The 21,688-nt window shown below is 54.3% G+C and overlaps 1 protein-coding gene across 9 annotated transcripts in view; it reads left to right on the plus strand.

Moving 5' to 3' along the window:
• The window catches only part of LOC139259631 (tensin-1-like), an 875,917-nt gene that overhangs the window by 615,027 nt on the left and 239,202 nt on the right, over window positions 1–21,688 (plus strand). For 8 of the 9 annotated variants that reach the window (XM_070875129.1, XM_070875131.1, XM_070875130.1 and 5 more), the window contains one exon: window positions 21,455–21,504. The exons of the other annotated variant lie outside the window; for it this stretch is intronic. In XM_070875129.1, coding sequence (XP_070731230.1) covers window positions 21,455–21,504 — 50 coding nt within the window. The remainder of the gene's footprint in view (window positions 1–21,454; window positions 21,505–21,688) is intronic. 9 annotated transcript variants of the gene reach the window in all.

Here is a 21,688-nt window from a genome sequence, read left to right on the forward strand (position 1 = left end):
GGGAGGGGAGAGAGAGGCGAGGGGAGGGGAGGGGAGAGAGGAGGGGAGAGGAGGAGGAGAGAGGAGGGAGGAGGGGAGAGAGAGGAGAGGAGGGAGGAGGGGAGAGGAGGGGAGAGGGGAGAGGAGGGGAGAGGGGAGAGGAGGGAGGAGGGGAGAGGAGAGAGGAGGGGAGAGGGAGAGGAGGGAGGAGGGGAGAGGAGAGAGGAGGGGAGGAGAGAGAGAGAGAAGGGGGGAGAGAGAAGAGAGGGAGGGAAGGGGAGGGGAAGGGAGAGGAGGGGAGAGAGGGAGGGAGAGAGAGAAGAGAGGGAGGGAAGGAATGTGAGAGCGAGAACGGGAGAGAGGGAGAAGGAAGGAGAGGGAAGGAAGGAGTATGACGGAATCGTGAGAAGGAAGCAAAGAGAGGGTAGGAGCGAGAGAACGAGAGAGAGTAGTGAGGATGGGGAGAACAGAGTGGGAAGGAGAAGGGAGGAGAGGCAGAGAGAGTGGAAGTGGATGTGGCTCAAGGCGAACGAGATGGAGAGAGAGAGAGAGAGAGAGAGAGAGCTGTAGGGATGGAGAGAAGGAAAGGGAAATTGGAGACAAAGATATTGTAACTTAATGTTTGAGTTTATTCTGTTCTGTGAGGTAAAGGACTTTATAGTTTGACTTTTAGAGCGGAGTTTTTAGGCGGTTTCTGATCATTAATTGTCAGAACACGGGTCTTGCTCCCTCCCTGTGGATGGCTTCATTCCACACGCTCCTTCTGTGTGGGGCTGCCTTTTCTGTTCATAGTTTGGAGAAAGCTCGTACTTTTTCTTTTTCTGCGTCTGTATCTGTGACAGTTTATAGAGGAAATGGTTGTGCTGGATTGGATAATTACAGCAGGCTGGCCCAGGGGGCCGGGGAGGTGTGAGTGGGTGTACTGTCGGGGGGAGGGGATTGTGAAGGGCCGTGATGTGACCATGTTGACACGTCACGTTCTTACCCTGGTCCCATTAACTGTGAGCAGGCACGCACTATCCACCGCCCTGTAAGGCACTCTGAGATATCTCCCTGTGTGGGGCCACAGTGGGGGAAATATCCTCATACCCTTCACCCCGCACAAGCTTTAGACAAACGGGTTCATAAGTCGAGGCCCATGGGAACACCACCATCTCCACGTTCCCCTCCCAGTCACACACCATCCTGACTGGGAAATATATCGGCCGTTCCTTCATCGTCGCTGGGTCACAATCCTGGAACTCCCTCCCTAACAGCACTGTGGGAGCACCTTCACCACACGGACTGCAGCGGTTCAAGAAGGCGGCTCACCACCTTCCCAGGGGCAGTGAGGGGCGGCCAATAACTGCCGGCTGCGTCTATTTGTACGAACTGAACGGCAGCCATTTCTCTGATTGGCTCTCCATTGTCACATGACCTATTTCTGATTGGTCCCCTTGGAGGATAAGCCACACCCTGAAGTTCCTCTGGAATGTGGAACCGGAGCCGCCCAGCCCAAGTTCTCACTGGCTTTCCAATTTGTATATATCCATTTTGACTTCAGAAGCCACAGAGGATAGATCTCCCCAAACACCACCAAGTTCCAGCCGAAGTCCCTGGCCCCAGCACAAGACCTCGCCCCCTTCCCACCCCTCCTCCCCCCCCCCTCCCCATCATGGGGCATTGTGTGCGGATTGTGAACAGGTTTATTGGGTATGAAGTGGTTGGTGACAGTGTTGTGACTTCTGCATTTCATCCAACCCCCCCCCGAGCTTCGAGCTTGCAGCACCAGTGTGCAGGAAGAACATGATCTGTCCTCTCAGAGTTCACTCTCTCCCCTCCGAACCGCCCCCCCCCTCTCGCCTGTGTGTCTCTTCCCCCCACGGGCCCCCCCCACCCATCTATCTCTGTCCCCGCCCTCCCCCAAGCTCTCTCACCCCTCCAAGCTCACGCTCTATTCCCACCCCCAAACTCTCGCTCTCTCCCCCCCCCACCCCCGCAAGCTCTCCCCCCGCCTCTCGCTCTCTCCCCCCGCCTCTCGCTCTCTCCCCCCGCCTCTCGCTCTCCCCCCCGCCTCTCGCTCTCCCCCCCGCCTCTCGCTCTCTCCCCTCGCCTCTCGCTCTCTCCCTCGCCTCCCGCTCTCTCCCCCCGCCTCTCGCTCTCTCCCCTCGCCTCTCGCTCTCTCCCTCGCCTCTCGCTCTCTCCCCCCACCTCTCGCTCTCTCCCCTCGCCTCTCGCTCTCTCCCCCCGCCTCTCGCTCTCTCCCCTCGCCTCTCGCTCTCTCCCTCTCGCTCTCTCCCCCGCCTCTCGCTCTCCCCCCCCCGCCTCTCGCTCTCCCCCCCCCGCCCTGCTCTCTCCCCCCGCCTCTCGCTCTCTCCCCCCGCCTCTCGCTCTCTCCCCCCGCCTCTCGCTCTCCCCCCACCTGCCCTGCTCTCTCCCCCCGCCTCTCGCTCTCTCCCCCCCGCCTCTCGCTCTCTCTCCCCCCGCCTCTCGCTCTCTCCCCCCGCCTCTCGCTCTCTCCCCCCGCCTCTCGCTCTCTCCCCTCGCCTCTCGCTCTCCCCCCCGCCTCTCGCTCTCTCCCCCCACCTCTCGCTCCCTCCCCCCGCCCCGCTCTCCCCCCGCCTCTCGCTCTCCCCCCCGCCTCTCGCTCCCTCCCCCCGCCCCGCTCTCCCCCCGCCTCTCGCTCTCTCCCCTCGCCTCTCGCTCTCCCCCCCCCGCCCTGCTCTCTCCCCCCGCCTCTCGCTCTCTCCCCCCGCCTTTCGCTCTCCCCCCCCCCGCCCTGCTCTCTCCCCCCGCCTCTCGCTCTCTCCCCCCACCTCTCGCTCCCTCCCCCCGCCCCGCTCTCCCCCCGCCTCTCGCTCTCCCCCCCGCCTCTCGCTCTCTCCCCCCGCCTCTCGCTCTCCCCCCCCGCCTCTCGCTCTCTCCCCCCGCCTCTCGCTCTCTCCCCTCGCCTCTCGCTCTCTCCCCCTGCCTCTCGCTCTCTCCCCCCGCCCCACTCTCCCCCCCGCCTCTCGCTCTCCCCCCCCCGCCTCTCGCTCTCTCCCCTCGCCTCTCGCTCTCTCCCCCACCTCTCGCTCTCTCCCTCTCGCCTCTCGCTCTCCCCCCCGCCTCTCGCTCTCTCCCCTCGCCTCTCGCTCTCCCCCCCGCCTCTCGCTCTCTCCCTCTCGCCTTTCGCTCTCCCCCCGCCTCTCGCTCTCTCCCCCCGCCTCTCGCTCTCTCCCCTCGCCTCTCGCTCTCCCCCCCGCCTCTCGCTCTCTCCCCCCGCCTCTCGCTCTCTCCCTCTCGCCTCTCGCTCTCCCCCCCGCCTCTCGCTCTCTCCCCCCGCCTCTCGCTCTCCCCCCCGCCTCTCGCTCTCTCCCTCTCGCCTCTCGCTCTCCCCCCCGCCTCTCGCTCTCTCCCCCCGCCTCTCGCTCTCTCCCCTCGCCTCTCGCTCTCTCCCCTCGCCTCTCGCTCTCTCCCTCTCGCCTCTCGCTCTCTCCCCCCGCCTCTCGCTCTCTCCCCCCGCCTCTCGCTCTCTCCCCTCGCCTCTCGCTCTCCCCCCCGCCTCTCGCTCTCTCCCCCCGCCTCTCGCTCTCTCCCTCTCGCCTCTCGCTCTCCCCCCCGCCTCTCGCTCTCTCCCCCCGCCTCTCGCTCTCTCCCCTCGCCTCTCGCTCTCCCCCTCGCCTCTCGCTCTCTCCCCCCACCTCTCGCTCTCTCCCTCTCGCCTCTCGCTCTCCCCCCCGCCTCTCGCTCTCTCCCCTCGCCTCTCGCTCTCTCCCTCTCGCCTCTCGCTCTCCCCCCCGCCTCTCGCTCTCTCCCCCCGCCTCTCGCTCTCTCCCCTCGCCTCTCGCTCTCTCCCCCCGCCTCTCGCTCTCTCCCCCCGCCTCTCGCTCTCTCCCCTCGCCTCTCGCTCTCTCCCCCCGCCTCTCGCTCTCTCCCCTCGCCTCTCGCTCTCCCCCCCGCCTCTCGCTCTCTCCCCCCGCCCCGCTCTCCCCCCGCCTCTCGCTCTCTCCCTCTCGCTCTCTCCCCCCCGCCTCTCGCTCTCTCCCCCCGCCCCGCTCTCCCCCCGCCTCTCGCTCTCTCCCTCTCGCTCCCTCCCCCCCGCCCCGCTCCCTCCCCCCCACCCCACTCTCCCCGCTCGATGCCTGGTTAGAGGCTTGGGGCTGCTGATGGATTGGAGGCAGTGGGGGCAGTGGAGGGTCAGTTCTGTATCGGGAATTGTGGGGTTGGGGGAGAGGAGGATACATGTACAGAAACAGGTTTGTGGGAATTGTGCTGTGGGGTTGGGGGCCGAGTCGGTGATATTTGTCCTAACTCTCGCTTCTGCGCATGTGTCGGGAGACTTAGTACAAATAGTTACTCCCATAGATTTTGGCCTTGCCAGCGAATCCCACATCCCGAGAATGTATAAAACACTGGAGTCTGAGGGAGCCAAAGTCATTCCCAACAATTGGAAACCAACCATCGATATCCATCGACATCCATCAGCGCGCTGAGTTTTTTGGTGTTTTGCTTCATCAGGTCTCCCGCTGCTAACCCAACACAGTTTGCCCCTCTAGTGCCTCTGTGTTTAGGGGATGGGGCGGGAGCTGATCAGCCAGGGTTTCTGCCTCTGGATTGCTATCCTGGGACCCCCCCCCACCAAGGTTGAATCGTCCGTCGTGTCAACATGATCACACGACAGCCCTCACACGATCCCCTCCCCACCCCCATCTGTACACTACACCCACCCTGGGCTAGCCTGGTGCAATTATTTGCTCCAGTGTCAATAGTGGGAAAACTACAAGAGACCAATTATTCTCACTTGGTGAAGCATGGGTTATTAAGGGGCAGCCAGTATGGATTTGGTAAATCGTGTCTGACTAACCTGATCGAGTTCTTTGACGAAGGTAGTGCAGTAAATGTTGTATATGGACTTTCAAAAGGCATTTGATGAAGTACCACATAACAGAATTATTCGGAAAATAGGAACAGTTGAAGGGACAGTTCGTCCTTTGGCTAAGGAATAGGAGACAGAGAGTATTTAGGGTGCAGTCATGAACAGATGTTTTTCTGACTGGACGAAGTATGCAGTGGGATCCCCAGGGTTCGGTATTAGGACCATTGCTTTTCTTGTTATGTATAAATAACCTGGACATGACGATAGGGAGTGCAATTTTGAAGTGTGTAGACGGTACAAAGCTTGGCAACTTAGTGAGCAGGATAGTAACAGACTTCAGCAGCACATAAACAGACTGGTGAAATGGGCAAGCACATGGCAGAGACAATTTTATGCAGATAAGTGCAAAGTGATGCACTTTGGAAGAAAGAAGATGGAGAGGCAATATAATCAGTTGTGGTCTCCTGAGGAAGGACACTCTTGCTATTGAGGGAGTGCAGCGAAGGTTCACCAGACTGATTCCTGGGATGGCTGGACTGAAATATGAGGAGAGACTGGATCAACTGGGCCTGTATTCACTGGAGTTTAGAAGGATGAGAGGGGATCTCATAGAAACATGTAAGATTCTGACGGGACTGGACAGGAAGAATGTTCCCAATGATGGGGAAGTCCAGAACCAGGGGACACAGTCTAAGGATAAGGGGTAAGCCATTTAGGACTGAGATGAGGAGAAACTTCTTCACTCGGAGAGTTGTTAACCTGTGGAATTCCCTACCGCAGAGAGTTGTTGATGCCAGTTCATTGGATATATTCAAGAGGGAGTTGGATATGGCCTTTACGGCTAAAGGGATCAAGGGGTATGGAGAGAAAGCAGGAAAGGGGTACTGAGGGAATGATCAGCCATGAACTCATTGAATGGCGGTGCAGGCTCGAAGGGCAGAATGGCCCACTCCTGCACCTATTTTCTATGTTTCTATGTTACTTGGTACTATGTTGAGGGGCGATGCTAGAGCAGAGGGACCTGGGGGGGGGCATATTCACAAATCATTGACGGTGGCAGGGCAAGTTGATAAGGCAACTAAAATAAAGACATGCATTTATACAGCACTGTTCACAACATCAGGAGTCCCAAACTGCTTTACAACCAATAAAGTACTTTTTGAAGTATTGTAATGTAGGAAAGTGTGTGGGATACTTGGCTTTGTAAATAGGGGCATGGAATACAAAACAAGGAAGTCATGCTAAACCTTTACAAATCCCCGGTTGGGCCCCAGCTGGAGTATTGTGTCCAATTCTGGGCACCACACTTTAGGCAGGATGTGAAGGCCCCAGAGAGGGTGCAGGGGAGATTTACTGGGCTGATACCAGGGAGGAGGGGCTTCAGTGACATGGAGAGACTGGTCAATCTGGGATTGTTCTCCTCAAAGCAGAGAAGGTTAAGGGGAGACCTAATCGAGGTGTTCACAATTATATGGGTTTTGATCGAGCAAGTGGGGACACACTATTTACTCTGGCAAGTGGGTTGGTAACCAGAGGTTAGAGATTCAAAATAGAACATAAGAACATAAGAAATAGGAACAGGAGTAGGCCATTTGGCCCCTCGAGCCTGCTCCGCCATTCAATAAGATTTTGGCTGATCCGATCATGGACTCAGCTCCACTTCCCCGCCCGCTCCCCATAACCCTTCTCCCCTTATCGCTCAAAAATCTGTCTATCTCCGCCTTAAATATATTCAATGACCCAGCCTCCACAGCTCTCTGGGGCAGAGAATTCCACAGATTTACAACCCTCTGAGAGAAGAAATTCCTCCTTATCTCAGTTTTAAATGGGCGGCCCCTTATTCTGAGACTATGTCCCCTAGTTCTAGTCTCCCCCATCAGTGAAAACATCCTCTCTGCATCCACCTTGTCGAGCCCCCTCATAATCTTATACATTTCAATAAGATCACCTCTCATTCTTTTATACTCCAATGAGTAGAGGCCCAACCTTTCTTCATATGACAACCCCTACATTTCAGGAATCAACCGAGTGAACCTTCTCTGAACAGCCTCCAATGCAAATTTATCCTCCTTAAATGCGGAGACCCAAACTGTACGCAGTACTCCAGGTGTGGCCTCACCAATACCCTGTACAGTTGTAGCAGGACTCCTCTGCTTTTATACTTCATCCCCCTTGCAATAAAGGCCAACATTCCATTTGCCTTCCTGATCACTTGCTATATCTGCATACTAACCTTTTGTGTTTCATGCACAAGGATCCCGAGGTCTCTCTGTACTGCAGCACTTTGTAATCTCTCTCCATTTAAATAATAATTTGCTTTTTTATTTTTTCTACCAAAGTGGATAACCTCATAATTTCCCACATTATACTCCATCTGCTAAATTTTTGCCCACTCACTGAGCCTGCCTATATCCCTTTGTAGATTCTTTGTGTCTTCCTCACAACTTGCTTTCCCATCCATCTTTGTATTAGGAGTAAATTTGGCTACATTACACTCGGTCCCATCCATTAATATAGATTGTAAATAGTTGAGGCCCCAGCACCGATCCCTAGTTACAGTTTGCCAACTGGAAAATGACCCATTTAACCCAAATCTCTGTTTTCTGTTAATTAACCAATCCTGTATCCATGCTAATATAATAAAATTATGACGGGATTGGACAGGTTAGATGCAGGAAGAATGTTCCCAATGTTGGGGAAGTCCAGAACCAGGGGTCACAGTCTAAGGATAAGGGGTAAGCCATTTAGGTCCGAGATGAGGAGAAACTTCTTCACCCAGAGAATTGTGAACTTGTGGAATTCTCCATCACAGAAAGTTGTTGATGCCAATTCACTAAATATATTCAAGAGTGAGTTAGATATGGCCCTTACGGCTAAAGGGATCAAGGGGTATGGAGAGAAAGCAGGAAAGGGATACTGAGGGAATGATCAGCCATGATCTTATTGAATGGTGGTGCAGGCTCGAAGGGCCGAATGGCCTACTCCTGCACCTATTTTCCATGTTTCTATGTTTCTATTGCCCTCCACTCTGTGAACTTTTATCTTGTGCAGTAACCTTTTATGTGGCACCTTATCGAATGCCTTCTGGAAATCCAAATACACCACATCCACTGGTTCCCCTTTATCCACTCTGCTCGTTACATCCTCAAAGAACTCCAGATAATTTGTCGAACATGATTCTTCACACAGAAACAAAAGAAAGACGTCCATTTCTATAGCATCTTTCACGACCACTGTACGTCCCAAAAACGCTTTACAGCCAATGGCGTTACCGAAAGACAGCACCTCCAACAGTGCAGCAGCACTCCCTCACCACTGCACTGGAGTGTCAGCCTGGAGTTTTGTGCTCAAGTCTCTGGCTCAGAGACGAGAGTGCAACACACTGAACCACAGCTACGGTTGTTAAGATCTGGAACGCACCACTTGAAAGGGTGGTGGCTCCAGCAGAACATTCAAAAGGCAATTGGACGTGATTTTGAAGAGGACTGATTTGCAGGGCTCCGGAGACAAAGCTGGGGTATGGGATTAAATTGGATAGGTTTCAAAGAGCAGTCACAGGCCGACGGGCCGCATGGCCTCTTGCTGTGCTGTAAGATTCAGTGATTCGATGACACTCACCATTCAGGCTCGCACTTGGCGATTGGCCACTTGGGCGAGATGTTGGAGGATAGTTGCTGCCCGGAACAATCTGTGTTCCAGCATGAGTGAGCACCTCCAGGAGAGCAGGGTATTGGGGGAACAATGGAAGATTGTGTCGGCTGTGCTCGAGAAAGTGAAGAAAAGAGATTGATGCAACAGAGAAACACATACATCTCAACAACATTCATGGGACCAGATCTTGTCTGTGTCCCGCAGTCTGTGAGGGCGGCTTGACACGGTGAAAACGGAGCAAGAGCAGGGCCCGATGATGCTTTGGGTGGGGTCAGTTGTGTGTCGATGAGCGGGAGAGACCTCAGCGATTACACAGTGACTCATGCCGAGTTTTACTTCCCATATCTCTGCTCTGTTCAAGTACCTCAGTTACACTCACAGTGTCAGTGTGGCTCCAAGGGTACCTCCCTCGCCTCTGAGTCAGAAGGTCCCACTCCAGAGAGTTGAGCACAAAAATACTGACTGACACTCCAGTGCAGTACTGAGGGAGCACCGAACTGTCGGAGGGGCAGTACTGAGGGAGCGCTGCACTGTCGGAGGGGCAGTACTGAGGGAGCGCTGCACTGTCGGAGGGGCAGTACTGAAGGAGTGCTGCACTGTCGGAGGGGCAGTACTGAGGGAGTGCTGCACTGTCGGAGGGTCAGTACTGAGGGAGCGCTGCACTGTCGGAGGGGCAGTACTGAGGGAGCGCTGCACTGTCGGTGGGGCAGTACTGAGGGAGTGCCGCACTGTCGGTGGGGCAGTACTGAGGGAGTGTCGCACTGTCGGAGGGGTAGTACTGAGGGAGTGCCGCACTGTCGGAGGGGCAGTACTGAGGGAGTGCTGCACTGTCGGAGGGGCAGTACTGAGGGAGTGCTGCACTGTCGGAAGGGCAGTACTGAGGGAGCGGCGCACTGTTCGAGGGGCAGTACTGAGGGAGCCCCGCACTGTCGGAGGGGCAGTACTGAGGGAGCCCCGCACTGTCGGAGGGGCAGTACTGAGGGAGCCCCACACTGTCAGAGGGGCAGTACTGAGGGAGCCCCACACTGTCGGAGGGGCAGTACTGAGGGAGCGCCGCACTGTCGGAGGGGCAGTACTGAGGGAGCGCCGCACTGTCGGAGGGGCAGTACTGAGGGAGCGCCGCACTGTCGGAGGGGCAGTACTGAGGGAGCGCCGCACTGTCAGAGGGGCAGTACTGAGGGAGCGCTGCACTGTCGGAGGTGCCGTCTTTCGGATGAGACGTTAAACCGAGACCCTCTCTGCTCTCTCAGGTGAACGTGTAAGATCCCATGGCACAATTTTGAAGAAGAGCAGGGGAGTTCTCCGCGGTGTCCTGGGGCCAATGTTTATCCCTCAACATCACTAAACAGATTATCTGGTCATTGCTGTGTGTGGGAGCTTGCTGTGCGCTAATTGGCTGCCGCGTTTCCTACATTCCAACAGTAACTACACTCCAAAAGTATTACATTGGCTGTAAAGCTCTTTGGGATGTCCAGTGGTTGTGAAAGGGGCTATATAAATGCAAGTCTTTCTTTTGCTCCCAGTGGGGCTCCCCGCGGTCAGTGCCCCCAGGGGGGCTCCCCGCGGTCAGTGCCCCCAGGGGGGCTCCCCGCAGTCAGTGCCCCCAGGGGGGCTCCCCGCAGTCAGTGCCCCCAGGGGGGCTCCCCGCAGTCAGTGCCCACACTGGGGCTCCCCGCAGTCAGTGCCCCCAGGGGGGCTCCCCGCAGTCAGTGCCCCCAGGGGGGCTCGCCTCAATGGCCAGTTGCCCCGCGGGTTTAGCCTGGGTCAATGCTGAGTTGGAGCGGTGGTTGGGGCTCCATGACTTGACCCCCGTTTACGAGACTGAATTCGGGGATTAATTGGCAGGTTCCCGCTCCTGATCACCCTGTCCCATGGAAAGAGTTTGATTGGATGTTGGCTAGACTCAGGGTCAACTCTGATACGCTGACCTCAACTGTGACCCTGCGCTTCACCCTGACCCTGTCTGTGACCCTCAACCCCCACCCTCTCTCTGACCTTCGCCCTGCCCTCCCCACCCGTCTCTGACCCTCGCCCTGTGACCCTCGCCCTGCCCCCCCCGTCTGTGAGCCTCGCCCTGCCCCCCCACACTATCTATGACCCTCGCCCTGCCCCCCCACTCTATCTATGACCCTCGCCCTGCGCCCCCCCGACCCTGTCTCTCACCCTCGCCCTGCGCCCCCCGACCCTGTCTCTCACCCTCGCCCTGTGCCCTCCGACCCTGTCTATGACCCTCGCCCTGCGTCCCCTGACCCTGTCTCTCACCCTCGCCCTGCGCCCCCCGACCCTGTCTCTCACCCTCGCCCTGTGCCCTCCGACCCTGTCTATGACCCTCGCCCTGCGCCCCCTGACCCTGTCTCTCACCCTTGCCCTGTGTTGATCTAATGCAAATAGACCCCATTTTTCAAGTCTTTCTTTGTTTATGTATTCCCTCATTACCTCGGCAGCATCCGAGTGAATCTCTGCTGCACCGTCTTTAGAGCCTCAATATCCTTCTTACAGTGACAGCCGTGACTCAGTGAGCGGCACTCTCACCTCTCAGTCAGAAAGTCGTACGTTCAGGTCCCACTCCAGGGACTTGAGCACATAATCTATGCTGACACTCCAGTGCAGTACTGAGGGAGTGCTGCACTGTCGGAGGGGCAGTACTGAGGGAGTGCTGCACTGTCGGAGGGGCAGTACTGAGGGAGTGCTGCACTGTCGGAGGGGCAGTACTGAAGGAGGGCCGCACTGTCGGAGGGGCAGTACTGAGGGAGTGCTGCACTGTCGGAGGGGCAGTACTGAGGGAGTGCTGCACTGTCGGAGGGGCAGTACTGAGGGAGTGCTGCACTGTCGGAGGGGCAGCACAGAGGGAGTGCTGCACTGTCGGAGGGGCAGTACTGAGGGAGGGCCGCACTGTCGGAGGGGCAGTACTGAGGGAGCCCCACACTGTCGGAGGGGCAGTACTGAGGGAGTGCCGCACTGTCGGAGGGGCAGTACTGAGGGAGTGCCGCACTGTCGGAGGGGCAGTACTGAGGGAGCGCCGCACTGTCGGAGGGGCAGTACTGAGGGAGCGCCGCACTGTCGGAGGGGCAGTACTGAGGGAGTACCGCACTGTCGGAGGGGCAGTACTGAGGGAGCGCCGCACTGTCAGAGGGGCAGTACTGAGGGAGCGCCGCACTGTCGGAGGGGCAGTACTGAGGGAGCGCTGCACTGTCGGAGGGGCAGTACTGAGGGAGTGCTGCACTGTCGGAGGGGCAGTACTGAGGGAGTGCTGCACTGTCGGTGGGGCAGTACTGAGGGGTGCTGCACTGTCGGAGGGGCAGTACTGAGGGAGCGCTGCACTGTCGGAGGGGCAGTACTGAGGGAGTGCTGCACTGTCGGAGGGGCAGTACTGAGGGAGTGCTGCACTGTCGGAGGGGCAGTACTGAGGGGTGCTGCACTGTCGGAGGGGCAGTACTGAGGGAGCGCTGCACTGTCGGAGGGGCAGTACTGAGGGAGTGCTGCACTGTCGGAGGGGCAGTACTGAGGGGTGCTGCACTGTCGGAGGGGCAGTACTGAGGGAGCGCTGCACTGTCGGAGGGGCAGTACTGAGGGAGCGCTGCACTGTCGGAGGGGCAGTACTGAGGGGTGCTGCACTGTCGGAGGTGCCGTCTTTCGGATGAGACGTTAAACCGAGACCCTCTCTGCTCTCTCAGGTGAACGTGTAAGATCCCATGGCACAATTTTGAAGAAGAGCAGGGGAGTTCTCCGCGGTGTCCTGGGGCCAATGTTTATCCCTCAACATCACTAAACAGATTATCTGGTCATTGCTGTGTGTGGGAGCTTGCTGTGCGCTAATTGGCTGCCGCGTTTCCTACATTCCAACAGTAACTACACTCCAAAAGTATTACATTGGCTGTAAAGCTCTTTGGGATGTCCAGTGGTTGTGAAAGGGGCTATATAAATGCAAGTCTTTCTTTTGCTCCCAGTGGGGCTCCCCGCGGTCAGTGCCCCCAGGGGGGCTCCCCGCGGTCAGTGCCCCCAGGGGGGCTCCCCGCAGTCAGTGCCCACACTGGGGCTCCCCGCGGTCAGTGCCCCCAGGGGGGCTCCCCGCAGTCAGTGCCCCCAGGGGGGCTCCCCGCGGTCAGTGCCCCCAGGGGGGCTCCCCGCAGTCAGTGCCCCCAGGGGGGCTCCCAGCAGTCAGTGCCCCCAGGGGGGCTCCCCGCAGTCAGTGCCCCCAGGGGGGCTCCCCACGGTCATTGCCTCCAGTGGGGCTCCCCGCCGTCAGTGCCCCCAGGGGGGCTCCCCGCAGTCAGTGCCCCCAGGGGGGCTCGCCTCAATGGCCAGTTGCCCCGCGGGTTTAGCCTGGGTCAATGCTCAGTTGGAGCGGTGGTTGGGGCTCCATGACTTGACCCCCGTTTACGAGACTGAATTCGGGGATTAATCGGCAGGTTCCCGCTCCTGATCACCCTGTCCCATGGAAAGAGTTTGATTGGATGTTGGCTAGACTCAGGGTCAACTCTGATACGCTGACTTCGACTGTGACCCTGCGCTTCACCCTGACCCTGTCTGTGACCCTCACCCCCCACCCTCTCTCTGACCTTCGCCCTGCCCTCCCCACCCGTCTCTGACCCTCCCCCCTACCCCCCACCCTGTCTCTGACCCTCGCCCTGTGACCCTCGTCCTGCCCCCCCGTCTGTGAGCCTCGCCCTGCCCCCCCACACTATCTATGACCCTCGCCCTGCCCCCCCACTCTATCTATGACCCTCGCCCTGCCCCCCCACTCTATCTATGACCCTCGCCCTGTCCCCCCACTCTATCTATGATCCTCGCCCTGCCCCCCATCTCTGAACCTCGCCCTGCCCCCCTACTCTATCTATGAACCTCGCCCTGCCCCCCCACCCTATCTATGACCCTCGCCCTGCCCCCCCCACTCTATCTATGACCCTCGCCCTGCGCCCCCCCGACCCTGTCTCTCACCCTCGCCCTGCGCCCCCCGACCCTGTCTCTCACCCTCGCCCTGTGACCTCCGACCCTGTCTATGACCCTCGCCCTGCGCCCCCTGACCCTGTCTCTCACCCTCGCCCTGCGCCCCCCAACCCTGTCTCTCACCCTCGCCCTGTGCCCTCCGACCCTGTCTATGACCCTCGCCCTGCGCCCCCTGACCCTGTCTCTCACCCTTGCCCTGTGTTGATCTAATGCAAATAGACCCCATTTTTCAAGTCTTTCTTTGTTTATGTATTCCCTCATTACCTCGGCAGCATCCGAGTGAATCTCTGCTGCACCGTCTTTAGAGCCTCAATATCCTTCTTACAGTGACAGCCGTGACTCAGTGAGCGGCACTCTCACCTCTCAGTCAGAAAGTCATACGTTCAGGTCCCACTCCAGGGACTTGAGCACATAATCTATGCTGACACTCCAGTGCAGTACTGAGGGAGTGCCGCACTGTCGGAGGGGCAGTACTGAGGGAGTGCTGCACTGTCGGAGGGGCAGTACTGAGGGAGCGCTGCACTGTCGGAGGGGCAGTACTGAGGGAGTGCCGCACTGTCGGAGGGGCAGTACTGAGGGAGCGCCGCACTGTCGGAGGGGCAGTACTGAGGGAGTGCCGCACTGTCGGAGGGGCAGTACTGAGGGAGAGCTGCACTGTCGGAGGGGCAGTACTGAGGGAGTGCTGCACTGTCGGAGGGGAAGTACTGAGGGAGTGCTGCACTGTCGGAGGGGCAGTACTGAGGGAGTGCTGCACTGCCAGAGGTGCTCTCATTCGATAAGACTTTAAACCAGGGCCCTGTCCTATCAGGTGGATGTAAAAAACCAACAGCACCTCCCAAGTACGTGACCTCTACCACCGAGGATATCAAACGCATGGAACACCACCACCAGAATGGAAAAGGAGGGGGTTAGCCCTGATACTAAAGAATGACATAAGGACAGTGGAGAGAGAGGATCTCCGCCCAGAAGATCAGGAAGTAGAATCAGAATGGGTGGAGATACGGATTAACAAGTGGCAGAGAACACTGGTGGGAGTAGTGTAGAGGCCCCTATACCGTTGGACAGAATATTAATTAAGAAATAGTAAGAGCTTGTAACAAAGGTAATGCAAAGATCGTGGGGGACTTTAATCTTCATACAGATTGGATAAATCAAATTGGCAAAGGAAGTCTGAATGCTTCGGGACAGTTTCCTCGAACAATACGTCATGGAACCAACCAGAGAACAGGCTATTTTTGAGCTTTATTGTATAATGAGACAGAGTTCATTAGCAATCTCATCGTAAAGGATCCTCTGGGGCAAAGTGATCATAATTTGATAGAATTTTACATTAAGCTTAAGAATGACTTGCTTAACTGTAAAACTACAATCTTAAACTTAAATACAGCCAATTACATAAGTATGAAGGGCGAGATGGCTAAGATAGATTTGAAAACTCGATTAAAAGGTAAGGCAGTGGATAAGCAGTGGCTAGCATTTAAATAGATATTTCAGAATTCTCAACAAGAAACAAAAGCACCACGGGAAAAGTGATCCATCCGTGGCTAACTATATCAGTTCAGCATAGCTAATTATTATTTAAATGGAGAAAAATTGCACAGTGCTGCAGTACAGAGAGACCTGGGGGTCCTTGTGCATGAAACACAAAAAGTTAGTATGCAGGTACAGCAAGTGATCAGGAAGGCCAATGGAATGTTGGCCTTTATTGCAAATGGGATAGAGTATAAAAGCAGAGAAGTCCTGCTACAACTGTACAGGGTATTGGTGAGGCCACACCTGGAGTACTGCGTGCAGTTTTGGTCTCCGTATTTACGAAAGGATATACCTGCATTGGAGGCAGTTCAGAGAAGATTCACTCGGTTGATTCTGGAGATGAGGGGGTTGACTTATGAGGAAAGGTTGAGTAGGTTGGGCCTCTACTCATTGGCATTCAGAAGAATGAGAGGAGATCTTATTGAGATTTATAAGATAATGAGGGGGCTTGATAAGGTGGATGCAGAGAGGATGTTTCCACCGATGGGGAGACTAGAACTAGGGGACATAGTAGAATAAGGGGCCGCCCATTTAAAACTGAGATGAGGAGGAATTTCTTCTCTCTGAGTGTTGTAAATCTGTGGAATTCTCTGCCCCAGAGAGCTGTGGAGGCTGGGTCATTGAATATATTTAAGGCGGAGATAAACAGATTTTTGAGCGATAAGGGAGTCGAGGGTTATGGGGAGCGGGCAGGGAAGTGGAGCTGAGTCTGTGATTGGATCAGCCATGATCGTATTAAATGGCGGAGCAGGCTCGAGGGGCCGAATGGCCGACTCCTGCTCCTATTTCTGATGTTCTTATAGCATTGAGAGCAGAAGTTTATAATGTTGTGAAGAATAGTAGCGAGCCTGAGGATTGGGAGAGTTTCAGAAACCAGCAAAGGATGACCAAAAAAATTGATCAAAAGGGAAAACATAGAATGAGAGAAAACTAACAAGAAATATAAAAGCAGAAGACCAACAGGAAGAGCAGTGCAAGGAAGGTAGTGCAGGGATCCCCTGCGGTCATCCCCCTGCAAAACAGATACACTGCTTTGAGTACTGTTGAGGGGGATGACTCATCAGGGGAGGGCAGCAGCAGCCAAGTTCATGGCACCGTGGCTGGCTCTGATGCACAGGAGGGCAGGAAAAAGAGTGGGAGAGCAACAGTGATAGGGGATTCTATTGTAAGGGGAATAGATAGGCGTTTCTGCGGCCGCAACCGAGACTCCAGGATGGTATGTTGCCTCCCTGGTGCAAGGGTCAAGGATGTCTCGGAGCGGGTGCAGGACATTCTGAAAAGGGAGGGTGAACAGCCAGTTATCGTGGTGCATATAGGTACCAAAAGTACAGGTAAAAAACGGGATGAGGTCGTCCGAGACGAATTTAGGGAGCGAGGAGTTAAATTAAAAAGTAGGACCTCAAAAGTAGTAATCTCAGGATTGCTACCAGTGCCACGTGCTAGTCAGAGTAGGAATTGCAGGATAGCACAGATGAATACGTGGCTTGAGGAGTGGTGCAGCAGGGAGGGATTCAAATTCCTGGGACATTGGAACTGGTTTTGGGGGAGGTGGGACCAGTACAAACCGGACGGTCTGCACCTGGGCAGGACCGGAACCAATGTCCTCGGGGGAGTGTTTGCTAGTGCTGTTGGGAGGAGTTAAACTAATATGGCAGGGGGATGGGAACCAATGCAGGGAGACAGAGGGAAATAAAATGGAGCCAGAAGCAAAAGATAGAAAGGAGAATAGTAAAAGTGGAGGGCAGAGAAACCCAAGGCAATAAACAAAAAGGGCCACATTGCAGCAAAATTCTAAAGGGGCAAAGTGTGTTAAAAAGACAAGCCTGAAGGCTCTGTGCCTCAATGCGAGGAGTATTCGGAATAAAGTGGATGAATTAACTGCGCAGATAGCAGTTAACAGGTATGATGTGATTGGCATCACGGAGACATGACTCCAGGGTGACCAAGACTGGGAACTCAACATCCAGGGGTATTCAACATTTAGGAAGGACAGGCAGAAAGGAAAAGGAGGTGGGGTGGCGTTGCTGGTTAAAGAGGAAATTAATGCAATAGTAAGGAAGGACATTAGCCTGGATGATGTGGAATCGGTATGGGTGGAGCTACGGAAAGGGCAGAAAACACTAGTGGGAGTTGTCTACAGGCCACCAAACAGTAATAGTGAGGTTGGGGACAGCATCAAACAAGAAATAAGGGATGTGTGCAATAAAGGTACAGCAGTTATCATGGGCGACTTTAATCTACATATCGATTGGGCTAACCAAACTGGTAGCAATACGGTGGAGGAGGATTTCCTGAAGTGTATTAGGGATGGTTTTCTAGACCAATATGTCGAGGGACCAACTCAAGAGCTGGCCATCCTAGACTGGGTGATGTGTAATGAGAAGGGACTAATGAGCAATCTTGTTGTGCGAGGCCCCTTGGGGAAGAGTGACCATAACATGGTAGAATTCTTTATTAATATGGAGAGTGACACAGTTAATTCAGAAACTAGGGTCCTGAACTTAAGGAAAGGTAACTTCGATGGTATGAGATGTGAATTGGCTAGAATAGACTGGCAAAGGATACTTAAAGAGTTGACAGTGGATAGGCAATGGCAAACATTTAAAGATCACATGGATGAACTTCAGCAAATGTACATCCCTGTCTGGAGTAAAAATAAAACGGGGAAGGTGGCTCAACCGTGGCTAACAAGGGAAATTAAGGATAGTGTTAAAACCAAGGAAGAGGCATATAAATTGGCCAGAAAAAGCAACAAACCTGAGGACTGGGAGAAATTTAGAATTCAACAGAGGAAGACTAAGGATTTAATTAAGAGGAGGAAAATAGAGTACGAAAGGAAGCTTGCAGGGAACGTAAAAACTGACTGCAAAAGCTTCTATAAACATGTGAAGAGAAAAAGATTAGTGAAGACAAACGTAGGTCCCTTGCAGTCGGACTCAGGTGAATTTATAATGAGGAACAAAGAAATGGCAGACCAATTGAACAAATACTTCGGTTCTGTCTTCACGAAGGAAGACACAAATAATCTTGTACTAGGGGACAGTGGGTCCAGTGAGAAGGAGGAACTGAAGGAAATCCTTTTCAGGCAGGAAATTGTGTTAGGGAAATTGATGGGATTGAAGGCTGATAAATCCCTGGGGCCTGATGGTCTGCATCCCAGAGTACTTAAGGAAGTGGCCCTAGAAATGGTGGATGCATTAGTGATCATTTTCCAACAGTCTATTGACTCTGGATCATTTCTTATGGACTGGAGGGTAGCTAATGTAACACCAATTTTTAAAAAAGGAGGGAGAGAGAAAACGGGTAATTATAGACCGGTTAGCCTGATATCAGTAGTGGGGGAAAATGTTGGAATCAATCATTAAGGATGAAATAGCAGCGCATTTGGAAAGCAGTGACAGGATCGGTCCAAGTCAGCATGGATTTATGAAAGGGAAATCATGCTTGACGAATCTTCTGGAATCTTTTGAGAATGTAACTAGTAGAGTGGACAAGGGAGAACCAGTGGATGTGGTGTATTTGGACTTTCAAAAGGCTTTTGACAAGGTCCCGCACAAGAGATTGGTGTGCAAAATTAAAGCGCATGGTATTGGGGGTAATGTACTGACGTGGATAGAGAACTGGTTGGCAGACAGGAAGCAGAGAGTCGGGATAAGCGGGTCCTTTTCAGAATGGCAGGCAGTGACTAGTGGGGTGCCGCAGGGCTCAGTGCTGGGACCCCAGCTCTTTACAATATACATTAATGATTTAGATGAAGGAATTGAGTGTAATATCTCCAAGTTTGCGGATGACACTAAGCTGGGTGGTGGTGTGAACTGTGAGGAGGACGCTAAGAGGCTGCACGGTGACTTGGACAGGTTAGGTGAGTGGGCAAATGCATGGCAGATGCAGTATAATGTGGATAAATGTGAGGTGGCTTCAGAGATCGTGGATGCATTTGTTGTGATCTTCCAAAAGTCCCTGGATTCTAGAACGATTCCAGCAGATTGAAAGGTAGCAAGTGTAACCCCGCTATTCAAGAAAAGAGGGAGAGAGAAAGCAGGGATCTACAGGCCAGTTAGCCTGACATCAGTCGTCGGGAAAATGCTGGAATCCATTGTTAAGGAAGTGGTATCAGGGCACTTAAATAATCATAACATGATTAGGCAGAGTCAACATGGCTTTATGAAAGGAGAATCCTGTTTGACATTTGTTAGAGTTTTTTGAGAATGTAACGAGCAGAGTGGACAAGGGAAACCAGTGGATGTAGTCTATTTGGATTTCCCACAGGCATTTGATAAAGTGCCACATAAAAGGTTACTACACAAGATCGGGGCTCATGGGATTTGAGGTAATGTATCAGCATGGATAGAGGATTGGTTAATGATCAGAAAGCAGAGAGCAGGAATAAACGTTCTTGTGCTCATCTGCAAATTCCCCTCCCAGTCACACACCATCCTGACTCGGAAATATATCGGCCGTTCCTTCATCGTCGCTGGGTCACAATCCTGGAACTCCCTCCCTAACAGCACTGTGGGAGCACCTTCACCACACGGACTGCAGCGGTTCAAGAAGTCAGCTCACCACCTTCCCAGGGGCAGTGAGGGATGGGCAATAAATGCTGGCCTGGCCAGCGATGCCCACATCCTATCAATGAATTAAAAAAATAGATGCCAGGGGACTATTTCGAAGAAGAGTTTAATAGTTATCCCTCAACCATTACCTAAAACAGATTAACTGGTCATTTATCTCATTGCTGTGTGTGGGAGCTTGCTGTGCACCAATTGGCTGCCACGTTTCCCACATTACAACAGTTCCAAAAGTACTTCATTGGCTGAAAAGCACTTTAGAAATGCAAATCTTTCTTTCTTTGAATGCCCCTCGTTACAGGTTACAGTGGTGCCCAACAGCTGTCCTGGAGAAATGACACAGGGGCCGCCCAAAGAACCCCCCCTGCCACCCCCCCCACCCCACCGGGTGATGGTACAGTGGGGTGAGAGCAGTCACTTGTGTCAGGCGATCCTGCTGGTCACACAGGAGCCGCCCAGTGATTCCCCCCACGGGTGATGGTCTGGTCACTTGGGTCAGGCGATCCTGCTGGTCACACGGGGGCCGCCCAGTGACACGGCTCAGTCTGCTCCCGTTGACCTGAGTTGACAGCTTGGCGAGATATTGCACGTTGGGTGTAATGAATGATTGGACTCCAGGAGACCCAGTACTCTCTGTGCACTCTCCCATTGCCACCGGTTGTTCATCAGAAAGATGCTGAAATTTCCTATAGCGCAGAATGTGAGGGACAGCCAGCAGTGAGTATGTTGATGGTAAGTCTTAAGACCATAACAACATAAGAAATAGGAGCAGGAGTCGGCCATTCGGCCCCTCGAGCCTGCTCCGCCATTCAATGAGATCACGGCTGATTATCGAACTCAACTCCACTTTCCCGCCCGACCTCCATTCCCCAGAGCCCAAAAATCTATCCAAGTCTTGAATATATTCAGAGAGCCAGCCTCCACAGCCCTCTGGGGCAGAGAATTCCAAAGATTCACCACCCTCTGAGTGAAGAAATTTCTCCTCATCTCAGTCCTGAATGGCTGACCCCTTATCCTGAGACTGTGACCCCTGGTTCTAGACTCCCCAGCCCGGGGGGAACACCCTCCCTGCATCTACCCTGTCAAGCCCCTGCTTCACGCCTGTTTGTTGCGTTAAGCAGAACTCTGTGAAGTGCTGCCGACACTGACCCTCGGTTGAGTGCCGGGAGGAGCTCATGGTGTGAGGTGGGGGTGGGGTGGGGGCTTTGGGGGGCGGGGGAGGGGTCCCACCGGGAGGGGTCAGCATGTCCTCCCTCCAGTGCTGCTCTCCTTCTGGAAAGCAAAGAGCGAGGGCGGGTGGGACAGACGCTGTGAGCAGTCCGACACTGAGGGTTATATGGGTACGTCCGTGTGGTGGGAGTAATAATCCCAGAGAACGCAAATTCAAATCCCAACCATAGCCATTTGAGAATTTGAATTCAATTTACAAAACCAATCTGTAAATGAAAAGCTGGTCTCAGTGACCATGGGATTGTTGGATTGTATAAAAACACAACAGGTTCATTAATGTCCTTCAACCTGCCGTCCTTACCCGGTCTGGGCCTATAGGTGACTCCAGTCCCACACCAACGTGGCTGACTCCTGACTGCCCCTCTGAAGTGACCAGGCAAGACACTCAGTCTGTATCAAACCCACGACCAGCCACCAATAAATGCCGGCCTTGCCAACAACACACGCATCCCGAGAAAGAATAAGAAAATCCGGAGCGAAGGCCGGGAGTGAAGTAGGGAACAGCAACAAGCACATAACAACTAAAGTGTAAAGATGAAATCAGGCCTTAAAATTCTCCTGCGCTTTGTCCGTGGCGTGTCGGTGCCCTGGACAGACGGACAGAATGGGTGGGACTGTTAAATGTACACCAGTGAGGCAGGAATGGGGTTGTCTGATCAATGTGGTCATCGTCTCTCTCTCTCTCTCTCTCTCTCTTTCCTTACTCTAGGGCTCCACCAGATCAACCAAGAGTCTTCAGTCACGACACAGACCCTGTCGGTAAGGAGCACGCGAGGTGCTGACTCCTCCATCTGATTTATTTAGTATTGAATGCATGATAAGAGGCTTCCCTTCACCCACAGGCCAGGATTTAACTGACCCGTGCAGACCAACAGGACCCCGACTCCTTCCCAGGTCTGTGCTGAGGGAACTGCTCACAGTCTGCGTGACTCTTCTGTCTGGG

This window comes from Pristiophorus japonicus, chromosome 3 (assembly GCF_044704955.1).
Source record: "Pristiophorus japonicus isolate sPriJap1 chromosome 3, sPriJap1.hap1, whole genome shotgun sequence".
Classification (NCBI taxonomy): domain Eukaryota; kingdom Metazoa; phylum Chordata; class Chondrichthyes; family Pristiophoridae; genus Pristiophorus; species Pristiophorus japonicus.